At 47.3% G+C, this 12,198-nt stretch overlaps 1 protein-coding gene across 1 annotated transcript in view; it reads right to left on the bottom strand.

Moving 5' to 3' along the window:
* The window catches only part of alkbh1 (alkB homolog 1, histone H2A dioxygenase), a 37,304-nt gene extending 26,067 nt beyond the window's left edge, over positions 1-11,237 (bottom strand). Inside the window, exon 1 of the mRNA XM_061927849.2 lies at positions 11,042-11,237. Within this exon, the coding sequence (XP_061783833.2) occupies positions 11,042-11,176 (135 nt within the window). The 5' untranslated portion in view covers positions 11,177-11,237. The remainder of the gene's footprint in view (positions 1-11,041) is intronic.
* Between the last annotated feature and the right edge of the window lie 961 nt (positions 11,238-12,198).

Genomic DNA, 12,198 nt, shown 5'->3' with positions numbered 1-12,198 from the left:
AGAACGCCGCTTACTTCCATCCTGCTTTCAAATGTCCGCTCCCTGGAGAACAAACTGGACTACCTTAAGCTGGATTTATATGCAAGACGCGAGATGAGAGACTGCTGCGCCATATTTCTCACAGAAACGTGGCTGAAACCATCCGTTCCGGACGAGGCAGTTAGCATCGAGGGGCTAACTATGTTTCAGTCGGACAGGAGCAGAACTCTCACTGGTAAATCCCGAGGCGGTGGTGTTTGCATATACATCAATAACAACTGGTGCAACAATGGGAAGATAGTCTCATGTCACTGCTCTCCCGATGTAGAAATAATATCTATAAAATGTAGGCCATTTTATTTACCCCGGGAATTCAGTGCTATGATCTTCACAGCAGGGTACATTCCCACCAGTGCAAACACCAAAGAAGCTTTGAATGCTTTGTACTGCTCCATCAATTAACTGCAATCTACACATCCAGAGGGAGTTTTCATCGTGGCAGGGGATTTTAACCAAGCTAACATAAAAACTGTGTTCCCTCATTTCCATCAATATGTGAATTTTGCAACCAGGGGTGGAAGCACATTGGACATGGTGTTCAGCAATATTAAACACGTGTTTAAAGCTGCACCACGCCCCCACCTCGGCTCCTCAGATCATCTATCTGTGATGCTAATTCCTGCATACAAGCTCCTGCTGATCAGGAAGCAAGCTACAGTTAAGCAGGTGAGGACCTGGCCACAGGGAGCAATGGAAGCATTACAAGACTGCTTCGAAACCACAGACTGGGATATGTTCAAGGCAGCCGCCACCAATAATCCTAGCACATGTATGGAGGATGTTAGTGTGATAAAGAACATCCGCACACGGGCCAACGAGAAACCCTGGATGAACAGTGAGGTACGTGCAATGCTGAAGGCTCGGAACAAGGCGTTTAAGTCTGGCGACATGGTAGCATTAAAAACAGCCAGAGCTAACCTGAACCGTGCCATTAAGGTTGCAAAGCGTGCTCACAGTCAGAAAGTGCAGGACTACTTCGAGAACCCCACGAACACTAGACGAATGTGGCAGGGCATACAGGTCATCACGGACTATAAAGCTGCCCCCCGGCCCTGTGACAACAGTATCAGCTCCGTAAATGACCTCAACAACTACTTTGCGAGGTTTGAGGCACTAAACACCACTCCGGCGAGAAAATCCATCCCTCACCCTGATGAGCAGCCGTTCAACCTGGACACAGCGGATGTCCGGAAAACCCTGAGGAGAGTGAACCCCGGAAAGCACCGGGACCTGATGACATTCTGGGCAAGGTGCTTAAGGGATGTGCAGACCAGCTGGCGGGGGTTCTCACAGACATCTTCAACACCTCGCTGACCCAGGTTGTGGTACCATCATGTTTTAAGACGGCCACAATCATTCCAGTGCCTAAAAAACCCACAATCTCCTCCCTCAATGATTATCGCCACGTGGCACTCACCCCCATCATAATGAAGTGCTTCGAGAGGCTGGTAAAGGAATATATTGTCTCCAGACTTCCCCCCACATTCGACCCATACCAGTTCGCTTATCGCCCTAACCGCTCCACAGAGGATGCCATCTCCTCTGCACTCCACCTGAGCTTAGAACATCTGGAAGGAAAGGACACACACGTGCTCATGTTGTTTCTGGACTTCAGCTCAGCATTCAACACCATCATCCCGTAGCATTTGGTGAGCAAACTGGCCTCCTTTGGATTCAGTACCCCCCTAAGCAACTGGATGCTTGACTTCCTCACAGACAGACCCCAGTCTGTGAGAGTGGGCAACAACACCTCCAGTGCCATCTCCCTGAGCTGCGTCCCGAGTCCGCTGCTGTTCACGTAGATGACCCATGACCAATGTTCCCTCTAATTTTTCATGTGTGTGAGCAAACGCAAAAACTCCCTGAGCATTCAGTTGAGCCCATGTGAGCAACATCAGACGTGCACACTGTGGCTACACCAGCAGCACACCTGTCCCAAACCTGACTAAATAACAAGTTAAATCTCCATCCATCCATCCATTTTCTACCGCTTGTCCCTTTCGGGATCGCGGGGGGTGCTGCAGCTTATCTCAGCTGCATACGGGCGGAAGGCGGGGTACACCCTGGACAAGTCCCCACCTCATCGCAGGGCCAACACAGATAGACAGACAACATTCTCTTATTATTATAATCAAATGACAGCAGTCATTTCCATGAGGTTATTTTCTAATATAAGTGTTTAGGCCCACTTACAATGACAATAACAACAAATATTGTTTTTCATGAACTGTGTACTTGTATTGTTTGTCTGGGTGGAGGTCCTGCTTTGGAAATAATTTGTACCCCTTTCAGACATTGCATTTAGTTCCCATTAAAACATTCACATGTTGCACAATGAGATGTAAGCAGGGGATCATGTGTACATTCCTGCAACTTCCTGTTTGTAAAAAATATATTTTTATTAGTATTTATTTAATATACTAACAACATTTCATGATTATTATTTATAAATTAAGATTCCCAATAAATGACACTAGAATAAGCACACATTTGATTGGTAAATCATAGTGTAACGACCTGGAATTACACTTTAAGTGTGGTGTTGGAGTTGTCCGACTTTTTGTGTGGCTGTAAACGCATCACTGGCTAAGTGCCATATGTACATGTGTTGGCGCAAGTGAGAAAGAGCGAGTGGCTGCTGTTGATATAACAAAGTTGGTTTTGGTCTGCAGAAAATGACCAGTTTTGCTAGATTTTTTTTTTTTTTTTTTACTAATGTTTTGGTGATGTGTTTATGGTCGACAATAAAGAGTTTTGCTCAGTAAAGTGATCGATGGAATTCTTGTCTTCAAAGCGTCTCGACAGACGTTACAATATTTGAACAATGATGACGGAAACTGTTTTCTTTGTCGTGTCGAAAATTGTTATGCGCTTATTTTTTCATTTGATTTTGTGCGTGGCATAGATTTGCCGTGCGCAGAGGACGCTTGAGCAGTGCGTAATTGCACAGGCGCACACTTTAGAGGGAACATTGCCCATGACTGCTGCGCCAGGTCCACTACTAACCACATTGTCAAGTATGCGGACGACACGACAGTAGTGGGCCTCATCCGTGACAACAACGACATGGACTACATGCAGGAGGTGAAACATCTGGTTGACTGGTGCAGAACCAACAACCTGGTCCTGAACATCGACAAGACCAAGAAGATCATCGTTGACTTCAGGAGCACCAGTCCAGCCACGTTCCACTCTTCATCAACGGCACAGCGGTGGAGATGGTAAGCAGCACCAAGTTCCTGGGGGTGCAGATAACTGACAATATAACCTGGTCCCTTACACACCGGAGCTCTTGTAAAAAGAGCTCAGCAGCGTATGCACTTTTTGCGTCGGATGAAAAGAGCACAGCTCCCTCCCCCCATTCTCACCACATTCTACAGAGGCACTATAGAGAGCCTGCTGACCAACAGCATCTCTGTCTGGACTGGAGCCTGCAGTGCCTCAGACTGGAAGTCTCTCCAGAGAGTGGTGAGGACGGCGGAAAAGATTATCAGGACTCCTCTTCCTCCTATCCAGGAGATCGCAAAAAGCCGCTGCCTGACCAGGGCTCAGAAAATCTGCAAAGACTCCTCCCACCCCCACCAAGGACTGTTTTCACTGCTGGACTCTAGGAAGAGGTTCCGCAGCCTCCGAAGCAGAACCTCCAGGTTCTGTAACAGCTTCTTCCCTCAGGCCGTAAAACTCTTGAACGCATCATAATTAAATAATCCCCTCAACTCCCCCCAAAATGGATTAACTCACTGGAATAAAAAGACAATATAACATACATCCATAAATGTGGCTTCATAGCTTACCAAAGTCGTACCAAAACATTTTGATAGATTTTTGAGCGCTGTTTGTTATGTTCACCAACATATAAAACCAACAACACCAACATATAAAATGTTGGTGTTGTTTACTTGAGTCATATTGCAGTCTACACGTATCACTTATGTGTGACTGCCATTATATTGCAGTCTACACGAATCTCTTATGTTTGACTGCCATCTACAGGTCACACTTATCATTACACCATGTACCAAATAAAATAGCTTTGAGGTCGGTAAGCAAAACCAGAATTATTCTGTACATTAGGCGCACTGTCGAGTTTTGAGGAAAAAAAGGATTTTAGGTGCGCCTTATAGTCCGGAAAATACGGTATATGGTTTAGACCATGGGGCCATTCGCGGCCTCAGTCAATTTTTTAATGGCCTGCGGCACATTCTAAAAATACTATTACAAAAAAAAACACTAAAAAGTGGAATCAAATAGTATACAGGTGAAATGTTATGAGAAAAATTAATTAAGATCAACATTGTTATGAATTATTGACCTATTTAGGACTCCAATTACTTCACATCCAATTATCCACTTGGAAATATTTTTGGGAAAAAATAACGCATATTTTTTGTGTTTGCCATACAAAAACATGAAAAAAAAGAAATACTTATAATCAACACATAGATCTGAAATTGATCTAGAGCATGGGTGTCAAACTCTGGCCCGCGGGCCAAATTTGGCCCGCCGTGTAATTTCACTTGGCCCTTGAGGCGATATCAAATTAACACTAGAGCTGGCCCGCTGATTAAATTCAGCGGCGGTGCCGCGGTAACACCGCATTCACCGCTAATTCTCATCCTTGCCAACCCTCCCAGGAGACTCTCAAATATCAGTGCCCCTCCCGAAAATCATCACGTCCGCTTTTCACCCAGTCCAACGAATGCTGGCCCAGTAACATGTGTGCGGCTTCAGCACGCACTCACACGTGAATGCAAGGCATACTTGGACAACAGCGATACAGGTTACACTGGCGGTGCCCGTATAAATAACTTTAACACTGTTAGAAATATGCGCCACACTGTGAACCCACACCAAACAAGAATGACAAACAATTTCGGGAGAACATCCGCACCGTAACACAACATAAACACAACAAAACAAATACCCAGAATCCCATGCAGCCCTAACTCGTCCGGGCTGAAAAAGTTAATGTTGATATTTACCTCAGAAGGCTGCAAATAGAAAAGAGGCATTACATTTTTATTCAAATTTTATTTGATATGCCATTGATATTTTTTCATTATTATTATTATTATTTGAAACTCGATTTTGCATGTCACTATAAAGTTATATAAGCCTTGCTTGTTCAATATTTAATGCAAATGCTTGTTTGGGTCCCTATCAAAAAGGTTAATTTGTTCAACCTTGGCCCGCGGCTTTGTTCAGTTTTAAATTTTGGCCCACTCTGTATTTGAGTTTGACACCCCTGATCTAGAGAGTGAAATGTTGAAAGAAAACAAAATAAATTACCTATTTTTAACACTTTTATGAGTGGTGCCCTTTTAAACCCAATAATTATAGTGGGATTGTTTTTTTTAAACTATGATTTCTCAAAAATAATGTAAAATTAATGTCGTTATAAATTATTGACCTACTAAAGGCTCAAATTATTTCACATGAAATATTTCATTTTGAAATATTTTTGGGAGAGAATATCGCATATTTTTTTGTTTGCCATAAAAACGTTTTCTATGACAGAAAGGGCATAAAACAGACACAAAACAAAACAAAAAAAACATTAAATAAATAATCAAAACTTGTAATTGACGGATAGATCTAAAATGGATCTTAATCGTTGAAAGAAAGAAAAGGGTTAACTTATTTTTAACAGGTTTATGAGTAGTGCCCTTTTCAATCTCCAATAATTTTAGTGGGATTTAATTCCTTACAACGGTCATTGCTCAAAAACTAGCAATTTAAATTCAATGTTGTTATGAATGATTGACCTATTTAAGGCACCACTTATTTCACATCAAATATTCCACTCTGAACATTGTTTGGGGAAAAAATTTAGCATATCTTGTGTTTTTGCCACAAAAAAAAATAATTTTCTTTCACACAAAAGTCATTAAAAACAGACAAAGAATTAGCTTCATATTTACAGATACATCTGAATGTGATCGAAGAGTTAAATGTTGAAAAAACCCAAAATAAATTACCTATTTTACGGATACGTAAAATAGGTAATTTTATTTATTTTTATTTTTTCAACATTTAACTCTATAAAATGTTTACGGATACTCCTCTCTGAGCTGCCACCTTAACGTGGTAGAGGAGTTTGCGTGTCCCAATGATCCTAGGAGCTATGTTGTCAGGGGGCTCCCAAGACAAACTGGTTCTAGGTGAGGGATCAGACAAAGAGCAGCTCGAAGACCTCCATGAAAAATAAAAATCAAGGACCCAGATTTCCCTCGCCCGGCCACGCGTGTCATCGGGGCCCCCCTCTGGAGCCAGGCCCGGAGGTGGGGCACGATGGCGAGCGCCTGGTGGCCGGGCCTGTCCCCATGGGGCCCGGCCGGGCACAGCCCGAAGAGGCAACGTGGGTCCCCCCTCCAATGGACTCACCACCCATAGCAGGGGTCATAGAGGTCGGGTGCGATGTGAGCTGGGCGGAAGCCGAAGGCAGGGCACTTGGCGGTCTGATCCTCGGCTACAGAAGCTAGCTCTTGGGACGTGGAACGTCACCTCGCTGGGGGGAAAGGAGCCTGAGCTAGTGCGCGAGGTGGAGAAGTTCCGGCTAGATATAGTCGGACTCACTTCGACGCACAGCAAGGGCTCTGGAACCAGTTCTCTCGAGAGGGGCTGGACTCTCTTCCACTCTGGCGTTGCCGGCAGTGAGAGGCGACGGGCCGGGGTGGCAATTCTTGTTTCCCCCCGGCTCAGAGCCTGCACGTTGGAGTTCAACCCAGTGGACGAGAGGGTAGCTTCCCTCCGCCTTCGGGTGGGGGAACGGGTCCTGACTGTGGTTTGCGCTTACGCGCCAAACCGCAGCTCAGAGTACCCACCCTTTTTGGATTCACTCGAGGGAGTACTTGAGAGTGCTCCCCCGGGTGATTCCCTCGTTCTACTGGGGGACTTCAATGCTCATTTTGGCAGCGACAGTGAAACCTGGAGAGGCGTGATTGGGAAGAATGGCTGCCCGGATCTGAACCCGAGCGGTGTTTTGTTATTGAACTTTTGTGCCCGACACAGATTGTCCATAACGAACACCATGTTCAAACATAAGGGTGTCCATATGTGCACTTGGCACCAGGACACCCTAGGCCGCAGTTCTATGATCGACTTTGTAGTTGTGTCATCGGATTTGCGGCCTCATGTTTTGGACACTCGGGTGAAGAGAGGGGCGGAGCTTTCTACCGATCACCACCTGGTGGTGAGTTGGCTGCGATGGTGGGGGAGGATGCCGGACAGACCTGGCAGGCCCAAACGCATTGTGAGGGTTTGCTGGGAACGTCTGGCAGAGTCTCCTGTCAGAGAGAGTTTCAATTCCCACCTCCGGAAGAACTTTGAACATGTCACGAGGGAGGTGCTGGACATTGAGTCCGAATGGACCATGTTCCGCGCCTCTATTGTCGAGGCGGCTGATTGGAGCTGTGGCCGCAAGATAGTTGGTGCTTGTCGTGGCGGTAATCCTAGAACCCGTTGGTGGACACCGGCGGTGAGGGATGCCGTCAAGCTGAAGAAGGAGTCCTATCGGGTTCTTTTGGCTCATAGGACTCCTGAGGCAGCGGACAGGTACCGACAGGCCAAGCGGTGTGCGGCTTCAGCGGTCGCAGAGGCAAAAACTCGGACATGGGAGGAGTTCGGGGAGGCCATGGAAAACGACTTCCGGACGGCTTCGAAGCAATTCTGGACCACCATCCGTCGCCTCAGGAAGGGGAAGCAGTGCACTATCAACACCGTGTATGGCGAGGATGGTGTTCTGCTGACCTCGACTGCGGATGTTGTGGATCGGTGGAGGGAATACTTCGAAGACCTCCTCAATCCCACCAACACGTCTTCCTAAGAGGAAGCAGTGCCTGGGGAGTCTGTGGTGGGCTCTCCTATTTCTGGGGCTGAGGTTGCTGAGGTAGTTAAAAAGCTCCTCGGTGGCAAGGCCCCGGGGGTGGATGAGATCCGCCCGGAGTTCCTTAAGGCTCTGGATGCTGTGGGGCTGTCTTGGTTGACAAGACTCTGCAGCATCGCGTGGACATCGGGGGCGGTACCTCTGGATTGGCAGACCGGGGTGGTGGTTCCTCTCTTTAAGAAGGGGAACCGGAGGGTGTGTTCTAACTATCGTGGGATCACACTCCTCAGCCTTCCCGGTAAGGTCTATTCAGGAGTACTGGAGAGGAGGCTACGCCGGATAGTCGAACCTCGGATTCAGGAGGAACAGTGTGGTTTTCGTCCTGGTCGTGGAACTGTGGACCAGCTCTATACTCTCGGCAGGGTCCTTGAGGGTGCATGGGAGTTTGCCCAACCAGTCTACATGTGTTTTGTGGACTTGGAGAAGGCATTCGACCGTGTCCCTCGGGAAGTCCTGTGGGGAGTGCTCAGAGAGTATGGGGTACCGGACTGTCTGATTGTGGCAGTCCGCTCCCTGTATGCTCAGTGCCAGAGCTTGGTCCGCATAGCCGGCAGTAAGTCGGACACGTTTCCAGTGAGGGTTGGACTCCGCCAAGGCTGCCCTTTGTCACCGATTCTGTTCATAACTTTTATGGACAGAATTTCTAGGCGCAGTCAAGGCGTTGAGGGGATCTGGTTTGGTGGCTGACGGATTAGGTCTCTGCTTTTTGCAGATGATGTGGTCCTGATGGCTTCATCTGGCCAGGATCTTCAGCTCTCACTGGATCGGTTCGCAGCCGAGTGTGAAGCGACTGGGATGAGAATCAGCACCTCCAAGTCCGAGGCCATGGTTCTCGCCCGGAAAAGGGTGGAGTGCCATCTCCGGGTTGGGGAGGAGACCCTGCCCCAAGTGGAGGAGTTCAAGTACCTAGGAGTCTTGTTCACGAGTGGGGGAAGAGTGGATCGTGAGATCGACAGGCGGATCGGTGCGGCATCTTCAGTAATGCGGACGCTGTATCGATCCGTTGTGGTGAAGAAGGAGCTGAGCCGAAAGGCAAAGCTCTCAATTTACCGGTCGATCTACGTTCCCATCCTCACCTATGGTCATGAGCTTTGGGTTATGACCGAAAGGACAAGATCACGTGTACAAGCGGCCGAAATGAGTTTCCTCCGCCGGGTGGCGGGGCTCTCCCTTAGAGATAGGGTGAGAAGCTCTGCCATCCGGGGGGAGCTCAAAGTAAAGCCGCTGCTCCTCCACATCGAGAGGAGCCAGATGAGGTGGTTCGGGCATCTGGTCAGGATGCCACCCGAACGCCTCCCTAGGGAGGTGTTTAGGGCACGTCCGACCGGTAGGAGGCCGCGGGGAAGACCCAGGACACGTTGGGAAGACTATGTCTCCCGGCTGGCCTGGGAACGCCTCGGGGTCCCACAGGAAGAGCTGGACGAAGTGGCTGGGGAGAGGGAAGTCTGGGCTTCCCTGCTTAGGCTGCTGCCCCCGCGACCCGACCTCGGATAAGCGGAAGAAGATGGATGGATGGATGGATATTTTACGGATACATCTAAAATTGATTTTAAAATCTCCAAAAAAAAGTATACCGGTAACTTATTCTTAACAGGTTTATGAACACTGAACTTTTCAAACTCCAATAATTTTAGTGGAATTGTATTCCTTACAACGGTCATTGCTCAAAAAATAGTAATGTAAAATCAATGTTATGAATTATTTACCTATTTAAGGCACCACTTATTTCACATCAAATATTCCACTTTGAACATTGTTTGGGGGAATGTGTTTTCGTCTAAAAAAAAAAAAAAGATTTTTTTTCTTTAACACATTAAAAACAGACACATAATTAATTTAAAACCGGATCCCCTCAACAATCCTGCAGCCACCCGGTTTGGTGGCTGCAGGATTAGGTCTCTGCTTTTTGCAGATGATGTGGTCCTGATGGCTTCATCTGGCCAGGATCTTCAGCTCTCACTGGATCGGTTCGCAGCTGAGTGTGAAACGACTGGGATGGGAATCAACACCTCCAAGTCCGAGTCCATGGTTCTCGCCTGGAAAAGGGTGGAGTGCCATCTCCGGGTTGCGGAGGAGACCCTTCCCCAAGTGGAGGAGTTCAAGTACCTTGGAGTCTTGTTCACGAGTGAGGGAAGAGTGGATCGTGAGATTGACAGGCGGATCGGTGCGGCGTCTTCAGTAATGCAGACGCTGTATCGATCCGTTGTGGTGAAGAAGGAGCTGAGCCGGAAGGCAAAGCTCTCAATTTACCGGTCGATCTACGTTCCCATCCTCACCTATGGTCATGAGCTTTGGGTTATGACCGAAAGGACAAGATCACGGGTACAAGCGGCCGAAATGAGTTTCCTCCGCCGGGTGGCAGGGCTCTCCCTTAGAGATAGGGTGAGAAGCTCTGTCATCCGAGGGGAGCTCAAAGTAAAGCCGCAGCTTCTCCACATCGAGAGGAGCCAGATGAGGTGGTTCGGGCATCTGGTCAGGATGCCACCCGATCGCCTCCCTAGGGAGGTGTTTAGGGCACGTCCGACCGGTAGGAGGCCACGGGGAAGACCCAGGACACGTCGGGAAGACTATGTCTCCCGACTGGCCTGAGAACGCCTCGGGATCCCCCGGGAAGAGCTGGATGAAGTGGCTGGGGAGAGGGAAGTCTGGGCTTCCCTGCTTAGGCTGCTGCCCCCGCGACCCGACCTCGGATAAGCGGAAGAAGATGGATGGATGGATAATTAATTCCAAATTGACAGATAGATCTGAATGTGATATATAGGTTTATGCACTGATTTTTTTGAAAATATGACTTATTTTGAAAAATACTATATTTTTAACCTTTAATGACTGAGACCCTTCCAGGTCCTTGGGACCAAAATTGAGGGGAGCCTAATATATACGCATGTATATACACCTGTATTGTATTGGCTAGGGAAAATGAAAAATATTAAATGCCCCACGCATGCTTTGATTTTTCAGTGTGGCCCTCAGTGGGAAAAGTTGGACCTGATTTAGGCAAATCAAATAATTCAACTCAACACAACTAGAAATACTTTAAGCTCAAACTGACTTCACAGAAGGCGTTTTGGAGCGTGGGAGGTAAAACATTTTACAATGCAACACAATCTTCTTTACCTTATCACTTGTCATGGGTTTGGAAAAATCAAAAACATCGCTGAAATTAGGAGGAGGAATTCTCCGCTTGTAAAACTTGAATATCTTTCTGAAGGCATCTTCTCGACACTCCACTATGGCCGCCATCATGGCCATGTCACGTGGTGTGTCCTGTACGTCTCATGCCAGCGCAATATCGCCACCTACTGGTGGGAGGGTAGTGTGACGCAGACTTGATAGGAATCCCAAACGGGATTTAGTAGCACATGACTAGAGCACGGTGGCAGAGGGGTTAGTGCATCTGCACCTCACAATACGAAGGTCCTGAGTAGTCTTGGGTTCAATCCCGGGCTCGGGATCTTTCTGTGTGGAGTTTGCATGTCCTCCCCGTGACTGCGTGGGCTCCCTCCGGGTACTCTGGCTTCCTCCCACTTCCAAAGACATGCACCTGGGGATAGGTTGATTGGCAACACTAAATGGTCCCTAGTGTGTGAATGTGAGTGTGAATATTGTCTGTCTATCTGTGTTGGCCCTGCGATGAGGTGGCGACTTGTCCAGGGTGTACCCCGCCTTCCGCCCGATTGTAGCTGAGATAGGCTCCAGCGACCCCAAAGGGAATAAGCGGTAGAAAATGGATGGATGGATGAACTAGAGATCTAACGTGTGTTTTGAACACACGCAAGAAAATATATACACACATCTTGGGTTGATGCACTAATGGTAAGTGTATCTTGTGTTTTTTTATGTTGTTTAAAATAATAATTAAAAAAAAAATATATATATATATATATATATATATACACTATATTGCCAAAAGTATTTGGCCACCCATCCAAATGATCAGAATCAGGTGTCCTAATCACTTGGCCCGGCCACAGGTGTAGTCAAGCACTTAGGCATGGAGACTGTTTCTACAAACATTTGCGAAAGAATGGGCCGCTCTCAGTGATTTCCAGCGTGGAACAAATCCAGTCGTGAAATTTCCTCGCTCCTAAATATTCCTGTCAGAATAATTGTATAGAAGTTATCACACAACTTCTGTGTTACATTGAGTCATACTTGCCAACCCTCCCGATTTTCCCGGGAGACTCCCGAATTTCAGAGCCCCTCCCGAAAATCTCCCGGGGCAACCATTCTCCCGAATTTTTCCTGATTTCCACCCGGACAACAATATTGGG

Source organism: Nerophis lumbriciformis, linkage group LG34 (assembly GCF_033978685.3).
Source record: "Nerophis lumbriciformis linkage group LG34, RoL_Nlum_v2.1, whole genome shotgun sequence".
In the NCBI taxonomy this organism is placed as follows: Eukaryota; Metazoa; Chordata; class Actinopteri; order Syngnathiformes; family Syngnathidae; genus Nerophis; species Nerophis lumbriciformis.
This window is presented reverse-complemented; position numbering and strand designations above follow the sequence as displayed.